The following is a 19,134-nucleotide window of genomic DNA, read 5'->3' as shown; positions in this document are numbered from 1 at the left end:
GCAGGAAGGCAGCGAGCATTCTCCCCAGCAGGCTCTGTATGGAGAACGCTTGCTGCCTTCCTGCGAAGCAAGACAGAGCAGCACCTCCTCCCCAAAATCGCGCCTGCATTACCTGCTCCCAGAGGGATGGGGTGCCACAGGGATGCAGCCAGCTTCCACCCAGAAAGGCCATGCACTCTCCCCAGCTCACATCCCCCCCTTCCTCCCACCTGCAATAAATTCCCCGCTGCCACCACCTGCCCTCCCCAAGAGATCAGACCAGAAGCAATTTGTGCTAGCTGGGGTTTTATTATTTATTAATCTGAACTTACAAAAAAAAAAAATCAAACAGAAGCATTTTCACACCCTGTCAAGGTCAGGGTGGAGGGGAGAGAAAAGAGAGTTATAAAACAGGACCACAGGGGCAAGGAAGAGGCCGTGCTCTGCCCTCGTTACGCAAGGCTGCGAGGGGAAGAGGGAAGGGCAACGAGATGGGATTTAAGACACTGTTGGCACAACACTGCAGATGATCAGCAAAATGGGCTACTTGAGAGGGAGAAATCGAGTGGCTGCCCAGGCTTGCCTGCTGCCAAGCACAGGCTCTGCCGCAGCAGCGCCCAGGAGCTCCTTGGCTGCTTCCAAGAGCTCACAGCAGCCACACTCACCCCTCGGCACAGGGAAGGCAGGGAAGCGGCTGCTGGTCCATTTTAATTGCAGTGGGGCCGAGGCAGACGCCAAGGCAGGTTTGAAAGCTGAAATGGATGCAGCCTGCTGGCAGAGATGAGTTGGTGGTGGGGCAGAACAGGGAGGGGGGCCAGGACTGAGACGCCTGGCAGGCAGCGGGTACAGAAGCCAGCATACCTAGAGCCTGCAGGATGTCACTCCCAGCTGTCCCGCAGATGGGGATCATCGGTGGGTGGCCCGCCGACCACCACTGGGCAGGTTTCCTAATGCTGAGCCCCATTCGATGAGCCAGCCCACAGCCTTGCTGAATGGGAGGCCAGCACACATCAGCCCCCGGCCACTGGTTAGCTGCAGGAGCACACTTCTTACAGCATAAGAGCTGCAGCCCTGCTCTCTTCTCCTCCCCCAGAGCCCTGGGAAGCAAGCTTATGACGTGCGGGTTCATCGCAACTAATCCACCCCTCCTCCTAGGGCAAGCATCACGGTGGCCCAGCTCCAGACACTGCCTCCACGCCAAAGGAAAGGAAGAGAGAAGCTGACAACGCCAGCCCGATGTGGAGCCCAAGCAAGGATGTGCTGGCAGGGAAGAAAGCTGTCCCTGGGCTACTTGCAGCTGAGTCGCACTCTTAAGAGGGGACAGAACAACTGGATCAGCTTTTATTTAACTCACTCATCTAAACAGATGTGTAAACAAGAAGTGAGAAGGATCTGGAGGGATGTGGCGTGCGCACCCCATGTCACGCACCCACTTGGGTGGAGGCTAAACTAGCTCGAAGAGCAGACATCTGCACTAGCCCCTGCCCAGCAGTGGGGGGAGAGGTGCCAGCCAAGCCTCCTGGGGAGACAAGCATCTTTACAGATTGTTTTTATTGATTTTATTTTTTTAAGCTGTAGTATCAGCATTTGCTGGTGTTGCAATCCCCAGAGGCATGCTGCACTGCTACAGAGCAGCCCTTTAGCTGGGTGGGATGGTCTGCAGGGCAGCAGCCAGCTGGCATGCCCAGTTTGTTGTGGAAAAGGTCACCTGTTCCTGGTTCTTTGTAAACCTGAGCTGTTTCTTCCCTGATCCCCCACCTCCCCCAGCAGTCATTGTGGAGGAAGAGGGATGCCCCGTGGGTCAGTGACTTGACCCTCTTGCAGGTTCTTGACGAGCTGAGCCAGCCAGCGCTTTGTGGTGGTGTCGTCCTTCAGGACCTGGGCGAAGGTGGTGTCCTTCAGTTGGTCAGGAAGGCACTGCCTGAGAGCTTCACGTGCCCTACATCAAGAGACAAGAAACGGGGCCCAACAAATAAACTCACAGGGGCAAGAGGGGAGCAAACCCCACTGGGGTCACGACGCTCCTTTACCTGGGGGTCTCCCCAGCAGGGCTAGCCAAGGAAAGCACCAAGCAGCAGCACCGCAGCATGTGGCGCTTGGCCAGCCAGCGCTGCTCCCATCTGTCATGCTAGGTGCCACGAGGCCAAACCCTGTGCCCTGACACCTGTCAGCCAATAGCAACACTAGGAGAGACCAAGTCAACAAATACATACCCAGTGGCTTTGGGCAGGGCTGCTGATCAGCATGAAATCAGTTTGTATTCCCTCAACTGAATTTCATCCGTTGGCTTCTACTGCTACAGCCCACATGATGCAGAAGAGGGAGAGCATAGCGTACCTTCCACCTCAGTCCCTCCCTCGTACCTAGTTCAAGCTACATTTAAGCTCAGGCAGACGTAATCTGCACAGCTTGAATCTGCACGAGCCCCAGACAGTCACTGTTTCACCCATGTACCATAAAAGCTCCTGGGACTAGCAATAAACAAAAAACCCCAAACAGGCCCCAAACTCACCTGTTTTCCACACTGAGCTAAGGCTGATGTAAGGACAGAAGAGGAACCTTGACTCTCCCCACACAGGCACTGTGGATAGGAGCTGCACTTCCAAGGGAGTGGGAGAAGCCCCTGCCCAAACTCCTAAAATGTTTACCTGGGGTTATCGGAAAGGCGAAGGTAGCAGCGGACAACATGTTTCAGCAGCCGTGCCGATGGCTCCTTGGAGAGCTGCAGGACCATTTTACCCTGTTTGACAGAGGCCAGTGCCACCAGTTAGTCTTTGTAAGAACAACTTCACAATCAGCAGGGACTGGGAAAGACCATTAAATCACTCACTGTGGCTTCCCATGCATCACAGCCCATAACTTTTCATCTAGATACCCCTGCATGGAGCCCGGTGCTCTACTTGCCAATGAGAATGCCTATGAGAAGAGCAGCAAGCCACGACTTGGAAAGGACTCTCTCAGCAGTTAGGGGAAAGCTTGCCTCATCTCTGTTGTTTTTTTTTTTTACCTCCCCAGAACCATTTAGTGGGTCCAGCTCTCTGCTAGATTGAAGAGAACCTGAGGTTTCCCCCTCATGGAGGAAGGCGAATGTATCCCAAATGCTTTGATAAGCTCAGGCTGAGTCACCCCGTGAAGTGTGTTCCCAAGCTCTGTAACACTCCCTCTTCTCACCTGTGCTGTCTTCATTTCAACGCCCTTTAAAAACATTAACATGAGCCTGGGAAGCCACACCAAAGGACTGGGCTCACCCACATCACATATAGTAAGATCCACATCGGGTCTTATCACGCACCCGAGAGTTGTATTTTCTCTTTCTGCTACATCCCTCAATAAGCAATTACTGGGAAGCAAGACCAGGCAGATCTCCCTGGCCCAGCCTCCATTTCTCACACTATGTAGGACGTTGCACCTCTGAATGCCCCCAGCCTAGCGAACGGTGTGGATGCCTTCACACACCTGCTTTGAAGGAGTTTAACGGTCTGCTTCCTCATACTCACATTTGCCCAAGAAATTGGTGTTTTTTCCTGTAAAACTACATCGTCTAGCGCTAACCATTTTCCTCATTAGCCAAATTCACCTGCATTTGGATGTTCAGACAGTTAGCAATTAGCAGGACCCCCTCATCTGCCCTTTTGCAAGCTCCCTGTTCTCAGCAGTTCCCCAGGATACCAATATTTCTTTATTTCAAAGAATAAGTCAGAGAGCTCCTCAGACAGCTCCTGGATAGGAAATGCTTCCTCTTTTAAAAGCATGTAACACTTGCATAACATCTTACTCGGTTATCAGCAGACAAGGAAGTAAATCATCATCCTCATGAGACGGGAGTACACTATCCCAATAGAGAACACAAATGTCTATGAACATTTTCATCTTTCTCCGTAGCGTTACGGAACATTAATCACGAGTGCTTCACCCAGTGGTGGGATTATACCACAGCTAGGATTTCTTCCACGTTAACACAGCTTTACATGCCCATATCTTTCCATGGTCATACCCTTCCCAGCCACGAGTTCTTCTTTGGTCTCCTTCCCTCCCCTACCCCAGGGTTTCCAATTGCGTCCTTCACTTCACCTGTAGACCAGATGTACTTTCATCAAAGTTGATCCTTTTCATAAATGCAAAATCATGTCACATTGGACATTACGGACATCAGCTCACAACTGTTCGTATTTTGCTGTTTGTGGGTGGATTAGGAGGTAACATTTTCTTTACATTTGGGAAAACAGACAAATATTGCCAATGAAAGCATCAACATGTAGGCACAGAACCAGCATTACAAAGCACTTCACTTAATGCTGCATTTTCTTCTCCTGAGACTGCTCTTTAAAAAGCAACCAAACACAAAACCACGACAATAGCTATTCCAGGGCAGACATGTATTTGCCTCAGCAAGCCCTAAAGATAATAAAGCTCAAGTTGGGACTATTACTCCTGGGATGAATAAATTATGAGTCCCCAGACTTCTCCTTCACCGGGGACAGGGAATGGACAAAAATTGTCTGCTCTCTCTGTGTTCCAACACAAGAATTAGAGTCATATGCAGCAGCTAGTAGGAGCCAAGTTCAAAGAGGAAAAAAAGGAGGTTGGCCCTCCAGGCAGCGAAGAGGAAACCTGTGACACTCCTTGGTAAAGGACACTGTGGATGCAAAAAGTTTGCACGGGTTCAAGGAGAGGACAGGACAAACTCTGGGGGTTACTGCATAGAAACCCCACAACTGGCCCCAGAAATCCAAAGCTGAAAATAGCTGGCAGCTGCAAGACTGTTATGAGGGCAATTATCATATATGCCTGCCCTGCTCTTACTCCTTTGCTCAACCTGCTGGCTCTTTCAACCTGTTGTGGGAGACATAGATGGGAAATGGATCCATGGCCTGAGCTGTGTAATCATTCTTACATAAAATTAAATCAGTTCACATTCAAATAACAACCCTGAAAACTCTTTCTTCTCTGGAGATGTTTACCTGGTTTATCTTGGGGACTTCGTATATTACAACAAATATGGGTTCTCTTGACATGCGAGCCACAGATATGCAAAGGAAACATGCAGAAAGCAGAGAGCTACAGTGTCACAAGCAGTGAGCCCAAGAACGATTTGCCTCCCTCATTCTGTGCTCCAGCCAGAGAGCAGTAAAGATGCTAAGAAGCAGTAAACCAGCTGAAGAAACTGGCTGCTAGAGCATATTTTTTTTCTTTTTTTAAAGAGAAGAAACAAATAATCTTACCAGTATCATGGCAACATGGGAAAACCGCTCATAAGTCTGACAGATATATGCCAGCCCTGTGTCATCCAGGAGGATTTTCTGAAGAATAAATGTAGCAACCTAGAAAAGGGAGAAAGCAGAAAAGAAAGCATGTAAGCAACCTCTCTCTCCTGAAAAGGCTTTGTGCTGTGTTCTTTTCAAGGCAGTCCCAGAGCTGAATGGCCTTTCAGCAGGCAGCAAACGCTTTACTCAGTGAAAGTTTAAAGCCAAAATAAAATGCAGGACATTACACAATGCTTGGCATCTCTGGCCAAGGAAAGAGATGGACATAAAGCAGTGTGTACAAGGTGACTGGATGCAGGTTGCATGAGACAGCAGCTACTGCAGGGCTGCTCAGGACTGCCTCGGGATTACAGCCACACCACTCTGGTCACAGACCAAGAAGCAGGAGAAGGATCTGCCCCTTGGCCCTGCCGTCTAGAGGACAAGCTGATTTTGGTTTTCATCTTGAGCTCTACTGATTCATCATGATAGGCGTGACTTTCTGGAAGAACCTCAGCCAGCTATCTCAGCTGGCTTCACCAGAGAAGCACACACAGACTAAAACCTGTGGCCAGCCTACCTGGGTCATAGGACCAGCCTGACCACTGATCTGAGCTCATGGAGGACAGGGGAGACAGTTAAGGGGAGGGGACACAACAAACTGGTCCAGTGGGGTGAACACTTCCATAACCACCACTAACAACCGCCACCCAATCTCTGCACTGTGTAGCTACAGCATTTGTTCTTTCAGGCCAAGGGAAGCTGATCCTGAAAGTTACTCTGCAGGGCTGCAAAGGAGGGAACAGGTGTTGAGACCAGCAAGATCTTTCCCAGAAAAACTACCAAGCTCAGGAACTCCAGCTTAGTTTGCTGGTTTTGGCTTGTTGGGTTTTTGAGGAGGTAAAAACACCACCCAAAGTTGCCCCAGCATTTGCAACAGGACACAAGCCAACTCTGCAGGTTACTGTCTGCCTGGTCAGTTAGAGCTAAAACAACAAGTCTTATTTAAGACAAAAAGAGTAGGTACCGTTTTGGAGAGTTCACTGCCAGACTCCATAATGCGTAAGCACAGGGGGATAATTTCTGTTGTCAATAAGAAATTTATCACTTCTTGCTCATCAGTTTTCACCAAGGCCCCTTGAAGGAAAAACAAAACCCAAAATCAATAAATGATAAATCGTTTAAAAAAAAAAAACTCACCTTTCAAAGAGGGCCTGTGCTGTGTCCTCTTCAGGAATCATTAAGTCTGAACGGCAAGCAGAGCAACTGTCATCCTAAATATGTTGCAGCACATGGCAGGAGAAGAAATCATTTTGGCATCATAAAAGTAATCAAGCTGGGTTTGGGGGTTATTCATTTTTCAGAAAGGGGATGCATTCTTGGCTCTCCCTCAGTGGTAACACAAGCACAAGGGGATGAAGCCACCCATAGCAACCTCTGGGAAGAAGAAACGTGTTTTAAGACCCCCCTATAGTTTATGCATGGAGAGAAGAATGTTTGGGGCAGAAATAAGAAAAAAAAAAAAAAAACAGGATAAAGGGAAGACAGGGCAAATACACCCAAGTCAATCAACAACAAAAACCCAAAGAAAGCCCAGTCTGCACCCACTCATCCCAGTGTCGAGCTGGCCAGACTGAGGGTGAAGGCACAACAAGCCTGCACATGCTTGTACTCACAGGAAACATATTTTGGGCAATGCACCCAGACTTCAGTGTTTTCTTATTAGTGAAAAGCCCAGTTCCTACACACTAAGAAGAACCTGCCTCCACAACTGATGGAAAAGGAGCAGCTCCTCCTGTTAATACTACAGGACTCAGAAGATCCCAATAAAGAGAGCTCCATGATTTTGGTCCTGCAGGTCTCTATACACACAGCATGAACTGCATCCAACTTGATAAAATAACCAGTGTTCCAGCATTAGCCTGGCTGCTTACCAATCACTCCAAGGCTCGTGAGCCGCAGGTACTCAAATGGACGTGTCTTGCTAACTGTGTGCAGGAAGGGGTACAGGAAGAGGGGGATATGAGCTGCCAGAAAAGCTGACCTGTAGGAAAGGCAGAACACCCGATGTTAGAGACGAGAAAAACAAAGCAATCACACAATCCAGCGGTGCCATGCAGAGCCTCAGACTACTCCTGACAGACACCGATGCTGCTGCTCCTCAAAAGCGCGTAACTGTTAGTTCTCTCATGGAATGATATGAAGTAAATTCTGCACTGGGCGCAGCACAAAACCTAACACCTAAACTGTCAGTTTTCAGCTGACCAGGAACAGAACATATCCTACTGTTTCTATTACCTCTTCCTGCCACCCAGACCCTCCGCTTCATAGATTCACTGTTGCATTTCACCTTGAAGGCTCCCACGGGCAGGGACAGTCAGCCACAACGCATGTGCAAAGCCTCTGCGTGACAGAAATCCAGACTGGCTGATCTCTAGGTATTACTACAGTTTAAATGTGCACAGCCACCTTTCCCCAAGAGTCCTCACACTGCCTTCTGATAATGGTGAAAAATACAGACTGCAGGGAGAAACCTGGAGAACACTCTGCTAGGAGAGGGAAGCTCTCTTGCACAATCATCTGACTTTCTTCCTCCATTTTCAGTTTTCAAACATTAAATGTAAAGGTGGGTGGTGTCAAACTACCCTACTTCTTTTTTATATCATCTCATGGAGGGTTGCTGTTTAATGCTACTTTGCGGCAGCTGAAAAATGGCTTCAGCTATGCAGCACTTTCTTCTCAGCAGGAACAGAAGCATGAGATCATGGACCTCTGGGTAGTTTTCTTCCAAGTTTTAGCTACTGATTTTGGCTGAGCCAACACCACCTTTCCCCCTGTTGACACGGGCTGGACACAAATTGAGAAAACCTGAAGTCAGGCGCTGGCTGAGGACTCCAGACATGGCTCTGCTATTGCTGCCTTGTCACACACCATCTCTGGGAAGGACAGTCCTGCTCAGTCCACCCTTTGGACAGCTGGTCTAAATAACTGTAAGCTGTTGGTCTAAATAACTGAAAGCTCATTAAAATAAGTATCCTGCACACAGCACTCAGCACAAAGGCACTCTTATTTCTGGCTGAGCTCCCAGGAGCTGCCACAACCCAGTGTTTTGGGAATTTGCAGGATCTCAGGATGATCCAGGGCATGCAATGCATTTAGGACCACGATAAAGCCATCACCCTGATAATCCCTGCAAGCAAGTGAAAGCAGCAGGCAGCTGCCCATCTTCCAGCTCTGTCCTCTGTTCCACTTCTCTTGGTGAAAAAGAAGAAAGGGGCGTACATGCTTCTGGAGTCAGAGACTGAGCTGTCAACATCAACAGCTCAGAAAACTCATGCACCTGGAAATGCTTACCTCGTTTCAGGATGTGATGCAACACACTGTAGAAGGGCTAAAGCATTGCAGACTCTGTTGGACTGATGGGCTGTCAAAGTCGGAGGGTTGATTGATGGATAAATATTTACAATTTCCTAAAAATTAACAGATGAAGAAAAGTTAAAGGAGAAAAACATCAGAAAGCTGCACCAGAGCACATGCCCAGCAAGGAACTACGGTGGCAGGAGATAACAGTCTGCTTTCACCAAGCATCACTGTGAAGTTATGTGGCAGCCACCACACTGCCCAGGCAAGGGCAGAGCTGGGTCAGAGGTAATTTGACAAGGAGTCACAGGAATGCATTCAAACCTTAATTTCACTAAAAAAGGGTTAATTTCATTTCCTGGCTCTTTACTAGTATAGGGACTGCTTTGTTTTGAACTTCCAGATGGAAGAGGAGTGTTGTTCCTGTGCCTAAAGACAGAGCACACCCACTCTATTAGTACTGTAGCTGCTGGTACTCTTCTAGCTCAGTGCAGGGGAAGCAGCCAAGGGTGAAAAATCCAATTCAGAAATCTGCCTGCTTCCAACTATAGCCCCCTTCTAATTTTCTTCACTTGTTTCAGGGCCACTCCGAGAACAGTCTGACATTGCCAATCCTGCACTCTCTTCTTTCCCTCTTCTAAAGACATGACTAGGTTTGGCACTGAGAGGCAGCCAGTCATCAGTTGTAGAGCAGTTTGCCCAGAGATAAGCTGAGCTGCTTGGTTTCACATGAAACACAAGGACATTCCCTTGCAAGGATCTCTGGAGCAGTGAGCAGCATTCCCATATGCTGTCCTTCCAGCAGGCTCCATGCAAGGGCAACCTCCTGACCAGGAAGTGCTCAAGCTCATGCAAAATGAATAAAACCAGAAATCTGAGGTGTAAGACTGGTGTAAGACTGTTGTGGCTCTGCTATGACATTGTATGAAAATAAGCAGAACATGATCCACAGGGAGCTCATACACACAAATTGCCTGTTCCCCTTCCAACTACATAAGGTGCCTAATGAGAAATCTTACAATTTCTGCACACATTGCCTTTCTAGTGATGATTAACGGCAAATGAGCTTCCCACCTCTGCTCCCCTCACCACACGATCCAGCATACACTGTACTCCCAGCCACGTTGATAAGGGACCCCACCAGCACCTCCCCAGATCTGCCCCATGGACGCCCAAGCTTTGCAACATGCTGGTGCTGTGCCACAGAATAAAGATGCTGCCAGTCCTACCCACCTGAAGGAGAGCAGCAATTGTGCCAAACGAATGCCACAGCATTGGGGCAAGGTCAGGCACAGACTCACGCTTCTTGCTCAGCTCCAGCAGTGCATTCTCCCGCGTCTCAGGGCTAGACAGCTCATTGATCCATTGGTAGATCTTTTCACGGTCAACCTGAGCCAGCGCTGTTGGCACAGGCTGGGAGGGAGACAAGAAAACTTCAGCCCAAACATTTTATCCAAGTCTCACCCAAACCCTCCCCACAACCTGGCAGGTAAGCAAAAAAAGGCTCAAGAAACTCCTGACTAGGGGAGGAACTAAAGCTGCATTAAGATGCTCTGGATATGGATCCCTTCCTTAGACTAGCCTTATTATTTCACCTGTCTGAAATGCAAAGGTTTTACTTTCTGGCCTGACTTGTTAGAACAGTTTTTCTTAATCTGCTTGTCAAGTAATACCTCGTAACTTCATTCAGCAACATAAGAGAGCCATGCTGCTGTCTGTGCCAGCAGAGCTCCTGGGGAGGTTGCACATACTTCAGAGAGCTATCATTTGCTCCACCTGCAGCTAGCAAGCATTCATTTCAAGCTTCAAGCATAAGCTTCCACAAATTCAAAGTAATGCAGACGCTACCTTTTTCTCTCCAAAACCCTCTGTGACACTGGAGCCTGCCAATGGGATTCACCCAACATACATGAGAAAAATATTCATACAAATACTACAAAAATTCTCACTACTCCAACATCAGCATGACACTGTCCACAGCCAGTAACACCTGTTGTTAGAGACATCTCATATTCATCCCATGTACCTTGTTTGCATGCATGGAGCTAAAAAGGAATTTTCCAAGATCGACTTTCTGCAAAAATTCCTGTTCAAAATAATCCCAGAGAAGCGAGGGTCTGTATTCACGGTCAAGGCACATTTTCTGCTACTCACGAGAAATGAAGGATTTCTCTTCTGCCTTTCTTGGAACATCAGGGAAAGAACAGCATCAAGCCCAACAACTGAGGGAGGGTTGGGAAGGAAAGGAAGAGAAATGTGGAACAGTAGCATAGTTTCTGTGGAAAGGGCAAAGAGCAAATCCTTCAGTGGAAGCTTTGTCTTATGCCACTGCTGGCACAGCAAGCACTCAAGGTGTAAACAAATGCCCAGCAGGCTTCCAAAAGAGATGGTTTGGGGATTCAGATCCAAAATGTTGAGCGAGACAAATACAGGCATTAAAACCCCTTGTGTGAATGCTTCCGAAAGCTAGTTCAGAATCTATAAAAACATTCTGCTGCAATGTTTACTATTCAAGTAAAGCACAGCCCTGTCTGTAGGCTGCTGCTCCTGAGCTAGCCTGCACGCAACCAGCTCAGCATCCCCACGCATATGGCAATCATGGCTGAGAGCAAAGAACCGACTGTATTTTTCTTGTTAAACCTAGGCTGAAACCCTTCATGCGCTCACCACAACAGATGTGAGCACTGCCCATACCACACTGACAGCAACACTACTGCTAAGCAGCTCTTTGTCGAGGAACCAAAGAGAATATAAAGGAGTTCGGGATTGAAAGTGGCTGGAACCAAACCTGAAACCCTATTCCAGAGGTAGGCTCCCAGAACTGCAGGAGGGATGAAGGGAGACTTCATAACCTTTGCCAGATACCTCCAGAGCTTTCCGTCTCTGTTTCTGCAAAGGTTTCCCTCCTCCATTCATCTGCATATTACATACGTAGTTATATCCAAAGAGATTCTTCCCCAGCTGTGGGATTTCTCTCTCCCCCAGCCACTTCCATCCTATTACTTAACTTAAATGGCTATGTATAAGCCAATGGGCTGTTATCAATCCCTGTACTCTAGGGCTCAATTACCTTTTTAGCTGTTCATCTTTCCCCCATCCTCTTTTTTCTCACCTACTCTAAACTAGTAATCCTCACACTAAACTAGTAATCCTGACAAATTTATTGTGCTTTTACAGCTGGGAGTGCAATTACAATGGCAACTCCTACACTGGAGCTCTGAAAGAGAGGGAGAACGAACAGAGCTCATTTGTTTTTATTTGGGATGGTAGAGTGACAAGCAGTGCAGCAATAATATTATAATTGTGCTATCTAAAGCTTCCATCTATTTTTCTAGGCTCACTCGAAGTTTCAGTTCCTGTAAGCTTAAATACATCAACCCTTTAAAAGCACAATCATGTGCTTGTGATCCCTAGAGAACACTAAGTATATTTTCCACACAATTAAGTTTATGATGTCCAATATCTGTCTTAGCCAGAACCAACTGCTTTTCACAGGCTCTACAGTTGCTGCTCTCATTTTAGTTTAAATTGAAAGACATATTTTTTTCCAAATTCCTACTTTACTGTTGTTCCCCATTCTCCCTTTGAAACCTAGAATGCTGGGAAACCCTGAGAGCTACATTCAAATCCTGCAAGCTCCGAGACAGAACCCTGCCAGGCAGACTTTCTTTTGCACACAGGGAAAGCAAAAGTTATCAACAGTGTCTCAACACAGCACAAACTAGCCACCTCTGCATCATGAAAGATCTTGTAACACCATCCTCAAGATACACAGCATTACCCCAAACATCCATGCCTGATTACATCCCTAACAATCACATAATGAACTGGATTCAGGCAACTGGCTTTCTCTTCCTAACTGAGCAGTTGCTGCCAGGCAAACTACTAAAAGTACTGGTCAACCAAAGCAGAACATTGACTAACTGGATACATATGCTTTCTAAACTATTTTGATAGATCACCAACTCAAAAAATACCAAAATGACCTTTGAACTTCAATAGCAGTGAAGGAGCTGGTTTGAGTTGGGCTTTCAATGCCTTGCTGCTGTTTACAGCTGTGTTTATTGTTTTAAGCCTGTTCTCGAGCCTCTAGTGTGTTATGCCATCTTCAGGTCTGAAATCAAAGCACCAGCTCTGCCACCAGCATCACTGTATGAAGACCAATGCTTTGGCTTACGACAGCATTCACACACCCAAAGGGATTCTTGAGCCAATTCACGACCCTACTAAGAGGTAATGTTATTTACCACAGCTCCCAAGCACATCTCCAGAGCCAAACAGCCTTCCCTGCCACCTTTAGTCTAAGTATACTAAACAACTGCGGTGGAAAATGTTTCAATACAGAAGTACCAGGTGGCATGAATTATATATAAATTACATAGACATTCAAATGAGTCCCAAAATAAAGTTGATTTCTATTCCTGAAACATATTATTTTGTTTAAATTGCCTTTTAAAAAATCCTTTTATAGAGAAATGACAGGAACACAGAAAGAGGATTAATGGAACAACAGTCCCTCACACATTTTGACAAGTACTTCGGAATGACGTTGCTATAAAAACATAAATGCTGATTAAGACAGTTCACTAAGATCTTGTACACCCTTTTATGCCCCAGAAAGCATCACTTTAAACCAGAAGTATTTGCCAGCACTCCATGAACTAATTTAAAATCACAAGCACTTCAAGTGGGAAGACTTAAAAAGCTCTCTCAACTCCTGCTCATAAGTACTTTACTCACTCTTGTTTGCTCGCTAGTTCAAGCAGATCCTTGAGCTAAGTTCATCTGAAAACAGCTCTACCTGCTGGTCTGGCAATACAACTCCCAAACCCAACACGCACCAGAGGCTCAAGCAACTCCAGGAAGTCTCCTACACACGATGCACGCGTATTTGGAGAAGTGAAAAATAAAAAACATCTTCCCGCTTATGTGGAAGATGCAATAACCACATCGCTCAAACTCAGCGCCCATTTCTAAGCCCTGCCAGGCAGAAGCACCCTTCCTCCCCCACCAGCCTGAACACCAGGCACCCCATCCCACCGGGGCAGCTCCCTGCGGGCGAGCAGGGCGGGCTCCAGCTACGGACGGCGCTATGAGGTGCTGGGGAAGAGTGAGAAAAGGACAGGCAGCCTCTGCCTTTCCTCTCGCTTGCCTGCCGCCCTCGTGAACTTTCTGCTACTTTCTCTCCCTCTCTGCAGCCAAGGCCAGAAATAAAAGAGCTCTTCAGAGGACGGAGAAGGCGGCCGGTTGCTCAGGAGGGAAAACCCCAGGCGGTGCACGACGGGCGGAAGGCCCGTGGCGGGGACACCCACCAGGGGAGCCCCCGGCCGAGTCCCCCCCGACCCCCCAGCAGCAGAGCAGGACACGGCCGCCCGGGGGGCGCAGGGGCGTTCCCACGGGAGCAGCGGCAGCGAGGCAGCGCTCATCCACCGCCTCCCCTCTGCCAAAGGGACGCTCCGCCGCGCCAGCCGGCCACCGGGGCGCTCAGGGGCGGGAACGAACCGGGGCTCCGCGGCCCAAAACCCCTCCCCCCGCCCGACGCCCCACAGAGGGGAAACGTCTCCTCGCAACTTAGGGCGGCCCCGCTCCCGCCGCGGCCTGAGCGCAACGGGGTGTGGTGTGGTGTACCGTCCCGCCTCACCGCGGCTGTAGCCAGGCTGTGCATGGTGGGAACGGTGCCGGTGCCGGGCCCGCCTCAGGAGAAAGAGGAAGATGCCGCCATAGACGCGTACCCGCCCCGTCCCCTCACCCCGCCGCGAGGGAGGCTGGGGCGGGGGCGGGGCGGCAAAGGCTGCGCACATGCGCGGGGCGCTGGCGGGGCGGTGCCGGTAGAGGGGAGGGGGAGAAGGGCCACACGGGTCGCTTGGGCGCATGCGCACTGTGGGCGGGCGGGGGTCGCGGGGTGAGCTGGGAAGGGCGCCGCCGCGCTGACGTGAGCGGGCGCGCGCGCGCAGTGTCTCGCGCTGCTGGCCGGTTCCCGCCATCTGCTGCCGCCGCCCCCCCTCCCCTTTTTCCCCCCTCCCCCTCCCCCTCCCCCCCCCTTTTCCGGGCCTCAGCCTGCCCAGCGGCACCGGGGACGCGCCGGGACGCAGGTACCGGGCCTCACATCGCCCCCCTCCTTCCCCCCTGCCCAGCCGGGTCCTGTGTCCGTCTTCCCCCGCACCCCCTCATGTTCCCTCCTGCGGCACCGCTTCCCCTCACAGTGGGGAGGCCGTGGGGCGGTGGGGCGGGAGCCGCTGACTTCACACCCCCCCACCCCACCCCGGCTCTCTGCCCGGGCGGGCCCTGCCCGGGGCGGCGGGGGTTGGAGGGGAGCGGGGACTGGTAGGGGCGGGGCGCGGGCGGCCGGGAGGTCCCCTCACCCCCCCCCCCCAGGCGGCGCCTGTTTCATTCATTCCTTCTGGTTTTTACTTAAAATATGCCCTGTCTTGCGGGGGGAGGGGGGCTGCTTCTCGTACCGCCGGGCCGGCGGATTTTCCGGACGGGGGTCGGGAGGGGTCTCCCGGGGACCGACTGGGCCCCTGCCGGCCACCGGACCCCGCGTCCCCGCAGAAACCAACTCTATTCCGCCCCACAACTTTGGTTTCCATCTTTTAGCGACTTCCCTCCGGCACTTTTCTTTTTTTTCCCTAAATCTCTTGAAGTCGCTTTAGGGATTTGCAGGAAATTCTGTGTTCATGGACTGCGTCTGCTTGCCTTTCGGCAGTGAGGAATCGGAGCGTGGCTGCCCAGACCGGGAAAGGTTTTGTTAATCTAAGTTTCCTTCACTTGCATCTAACTCCTTCATCGTGTTTAAAAATACCAGCAAAACAGTTCTGCTGAACTTCTACAGATACTTTAAGCCACTCTTGTATCTTCCTGTAGAGATTATTTGGCCTGCCTATTTACAAATTTCTCCTTTCTAACAGGTTTTTAAGGTGGAGTACGCTTACTCTCTCTCACTAGCTCTTTTCCATGAGAAAGCATGGCTCCGCTAAAGGTGCATGGGCCCGTCCGGATGCGCAGCATGCAGACTGGGATTACAAAATGGAAAGAAGGGAGCTTTGAAATTGTGGAAAAGGACAATAAAGTGAGTCTAGTTGTTCACTACAATGTTGGAGGAATTCCAAAGACGTTTCAGGTATGCCAAATATTAAGGTTTTTGTTCAAGCAGTGCATGGGTTGTGCTGTTTTGTGAACAGCTGTCCTTTTCAAGGCTATTAAGTGTCTCGCAAACTTCCCTCTGTCACTGTTTTGTGTTCCTCATTTCCTGAACACTAATCCCTTTGTATAACTCTCCTGTAAATTATTCACGTGTATTGTTGAAGGATCTGCCAAGACCAACATCGAGATAACAGTGAATGGGAAGAACCAGAAAGCAGAGAAAAGTTACCAAAGTATTTAGCATTGTGGCTCACGTGTTCGGATTTTTGAAATGTTTCTGTTACCGGTGCATTTGCAGAATCCAGAGGTGAAGATCCTGAATGTTTTGTACTGGCGGATTTCCCAGCTGAAGAGTAGCGGTATTAACACAATTGTAACCTTTTGCTTGTTTATACAAGACTTTGCTGAAGAACAACTCTTACGGTTTTAGGTTTTAAATATGCCAGGCAATGTGATTTCCTCACTGGGAGGCTGATGGCAATCACTGTTAAAGATTTTCTTGCAATATTCAGCCTAAATTGCCTCTTTTTTTCATTCTATAGTTGTTTTCAGCTTAGTCTCCCTAGTTTTTTTGTGCAAAATGCCCCAAATCAAAAGAATGTGGAGTGTTTTTCTGTAAGAAACTTTTATCTGATTTAAAAATATGTAGAGAATATAAGAGCAGTTGGAAGAAAAAAAAGGTCCTATCTTATTTAGCAGCTCTGTAACAGCCTAAACTGTTACACTAACTAAACTAAATGTTAGCTTCTGCTTTTTTGTGCAGTTTTTCAGTGGTAGTGTTCGCTTCTCTGAGCCATTTATTTCTGTGTGCGCACTCAGTGAAAAGAAAGATTATTTTTGAAAGATCAGGTTTTGCTGCATTACTGTGCTGAAAAATTTCAGCAAAGAATGTGGCCGCCTGTGTTGCCTTGGAATCAAGGTGCAGGGCAAATCATGAGCTGTGGATAGTTCCTACCTCTGTTACTGCAGACTCGAAAAGAACTGTCTGCCTTCTCATGCGCGATGCTGTGACTGCATGTCTGATTTAATCTAGTTTTGGACCATGTTGCTTCTGGGAAGAGTGGCCTCTTTTTACCCCCCATACCTTCCCTGGGTGCTTGTTCTCACGTGCTCCTTTCTGCCTGGACAAGTTAACATGGTGTGGCAGTGACTCGAAAGGATGAGCCTGTCGAACAGCTAAGCTAAGCATGGCCTAAAGGGGCAGGTTTTTTCTCCCAGCCTCTCGCATCTGCTGGCTATGGCTCTCGTCAGATCTCTCTAAGCTCAGTGGAGGGTTTTCACGTGAATTAATTTGGGCAGGGACCAAAGGTGATATCTGATGGAGGGGGTGAGATGGCACCATGCAGCTAGGACCACAGCAGAGGAGGAGGCATATCTTTAGACCAATTATTTTTGTTTGGATGGTGGTTACTCTTCAGCGGGATCTGCTTTCTGGTCCTGTTCATCTTGAAGTGACAGAGGCATGGGCACAAGAGCATTGGTGGGAGCAGGCAGCAGGCAGGGAGAGCTGCCTGCCCCTTGAGCTGCAGGCTGGTGCTTGGGCGTAGGGGTTTTTTGTGTGAGCTGGCCCCAGTCTGTCACAGTGCTCTTGCATGCTGCTTCAGGCTGACCACTACCTGATAATTCTGCTTTAGAAGTAGCATTCCCTTTTATTGACAGGTTGCTCTGAGAGAACTGTGGGTGATATTCCTGCCTTTTTTATCTTTTTCTAATGGAACATTTAGATGGATCCAGGGTTATATTTATTTCTGCAGTGACTGGTGCATCGTCAAATTTCTTATGTCAGATGATATGTTTTACTGATGTTTCAGAGCTTTGACTAAGTTGTCCTAGATGCTAGATATGTGCTAAGAGAAATACTTTGTTTACCCCACCTCCCAAGACTTTGTGACACTGATTGGGTCATAGCAGGTGCATGGAGAGTACAGATGGAGCCTGCTCATGACAGCATTTAGAGTTCAAATAGGTTGGTTTGCACTGAGATGATGAAGGAACTGTAATCCCTTTGCACTGGGCTCAATATTTTAAGAGAGGATGAAAAATTTGGAGCCCCCCTTTTAATTCTAAAGTCTTTGAAGACATTTTTAGCTTATATTAAAACACAAGGAATAAGCACAAAGTATTTCAGAGGTGTAATTTTCCCAGCAAAATAAACCCTTAGTTTCCAATTGAGGTGGTTTTCCAGCCTCTCTTATAAACTGCTGTTGTGTCTAGTTTGGCTTTCCAAGAAGCTAGAGATCTGCATGGACAAAAAGAAATCTCACTGATGGATGTGGAGTGCCTTTTACTATCTCAGTCTTTTATGTACCCGAACTAATTTAAATAAAAATCAGGAATAATTTTTATTTTTAAACTTGTGTATAATTTGAAGGAGACAAGACAGGTTCCAGAGCAATGTACAGCGAAACTTTAGCTTTGGAGTGTAATTAGTGTTCATGTCTATTAATCCATCATCGTTATTTAGGTCAGTAGTGTGGCAGTGTGCAGGTCAGGCCAAATTAGAAGACTCCAATCTGATGGGCAGTGTCTTGTGTAGTGCCTCATGACCTTGGCTGTGGTTTCCAATCTTGTATGAAGCATCAAGTATAGCAACATACTGGCATGGAGGTCATTGTGTAGCTAGTGCCTGATCTTAGGCAAGGCTAAAGAAGCGGCAGCAAAATGAAGAATTAAGCAAAAAAGGACAAGGGAATTGAAAATGAGAGTATGCTTAGGTATGTATTGTCAAACTTCCGTGCAGTCTGAAGATGTGAGATGTTATTTTGCTTCCTCTGCTTTGTTTCCCTCAACCTGCATGGATAGTAGAGCCTTTTCTGAACAGCCAGTCCTTATAGGTGGCTTAGCATAAAATAACAATTAAGTAATGGTATAATAAAGTAGCAGTGACATAATTAGGGAGCACAAATTCTTATTCAATTTATTTTTGTGCTTGACCGTAATCCTGAAAGTTTTGTCACCCCTTAATTATTATAATGTTGCATGTAGACTAAGCATGTTTCTTATTGACTTATTCCCTCAGTGAATTTTTTAAGCTGTGTCAAATCCGTCTTCTCTGAGAGCAAATTATGAAGTGAGTAGAAGTTTGTACTTAAATTTTAAAACTTTCCCCCTCTTAAATTATATTTCAAACTTGACGTGGAAGTTTCAGGCAGCTAAATGGGACTGTATTGAAGCTCTTTACATTCAAAAATGTCACACTCGATAGCAAAGCAAGCTGTAGAAAGCTTATCCAGGACTATAGGGACTCTTGAGCTATTACAATACTGTCCTTTCGGTTCTGTCAGCTTCTAAGATCACTGATTGCATGAATTCTGTGATGCTTAATGTTTGCTTGAAGTGGAGCAAGAAGTATTTCAGTGTGAGCACCTCTGTATGGGAAGTGTTTTGTTTGAATTTGTAAGTATTTTGT

The 19,134-nt window shown here is 48.0% G+C and overlaps 2 protein-coding genes across 3 annotated transcripts in view; one reads left to right on the top strand and one right to left on the bottom strand.

Moving 5' to 3' along the window:
- Nucleotides 1-279: 279 nt before the first annotated feature.
- Nucleotides 280-14,397, bottom strand: CNOT9 (CCR4-NOT transcription complex subunit 9). Of its 2 annotated transcripts, XM_075093173.1 has the most exons (9): nt 14,224-14,397; nt 10,737-10,858; nt 9,816-9,995; nt 8,577-8,692; nt 7,157-7,266; nt 6,250-6,359; nt 5,202-5,300; nt 2,628-2,719; nt 280-1,918 (listed from the first exon to the last, which is right to left on the bottom strand). In XM_075093173.1, the coding sequence occupies exons 1-9, from the start codon at nt 14,381-14,383 to the stop codon at nt 1,750-1,752; spliced, it is 1,158 nt and encodes a 385-aa protein (XP_074949274.1). In that variant the 5' UTR covers nt 14,384-14,397; the 3' UTR covers nt 280-1,749. The 2 variants fall into 2 exon arrangements, with proteins under 2 accessions (XP_074949274.1, XP_074949275.1); XM_075093174.1 differs by lacking the exon at nt 10,737-10,858 and having other exon boundaries at nt 14,224-14,392.
- Nucleotides 14,398-14,496: 99 nt separating this feature from the next.
- Nucleotides 14,497-19,134, top strand: part of USP37 (ubiquitin specific peptidase 37) — a 37,357-nt gene continuing 32,719 nt past the window's right edge. Inside the window, exons 1-2 of the mRNA XM_075093170.1 lie at nt 14,497-14,674; nt 15,491-15,702. Of these exons, the coding sequence (XP_074949271.1) occupies nt 15,547-15,702 (156 nt within the window). The 5' untranslated portion in view covers nt 14,497-14,674; nt 15,491-15,546. The remainder of the gene's footprint in view (nt 14,675-15,490; nt 15,703-19,134) is intronic.

Source organism: Phalacrocorax aristotelis, chromosome 5 (genome assembly GCF_949628215.1).
Source record: "Phalacrocorax aristotelis chromosome 5, bGulAri2.1, whole genome shotgun sequence".
Lineage (NCBI taxonomy): Eukaryota > Metazoa > Chordata > Aves > Suliformes > Phalacrocoracidae > Phalacrocorax > Phalacrocorax aristotelis.
Note: the sequence above shows the minus strand (reverse complement) of the source record. Positions and strands in the feature narration are given on the sequence as shown.

Bases quoted from the DNA above. Each gene is read 5' to 3' on its own strand.
- CNOT9 (XM_075093173.1), bottom strand. From the start codon at position 14,383: ATGTGCGCAGCCTTTGCCGCCCCGCCCCCGCCCCAGCCTCCCTCGCGG. The intron at 10,859-14,223 runs GTGAGGCGGGAC...CCCTTTCCACAG, and splicing joins ACAGCCTGGCTACAGCCGCG to AAACTATGCTACTGTTCCAC. The intron at 9,996-10,736 runs GTGAGTAGCAGA...TCTCCCTCCCAG, and splicing joins AGAGAAATCCTTCATTTCTC to CCTGTGCCAACAGCGCTGGC.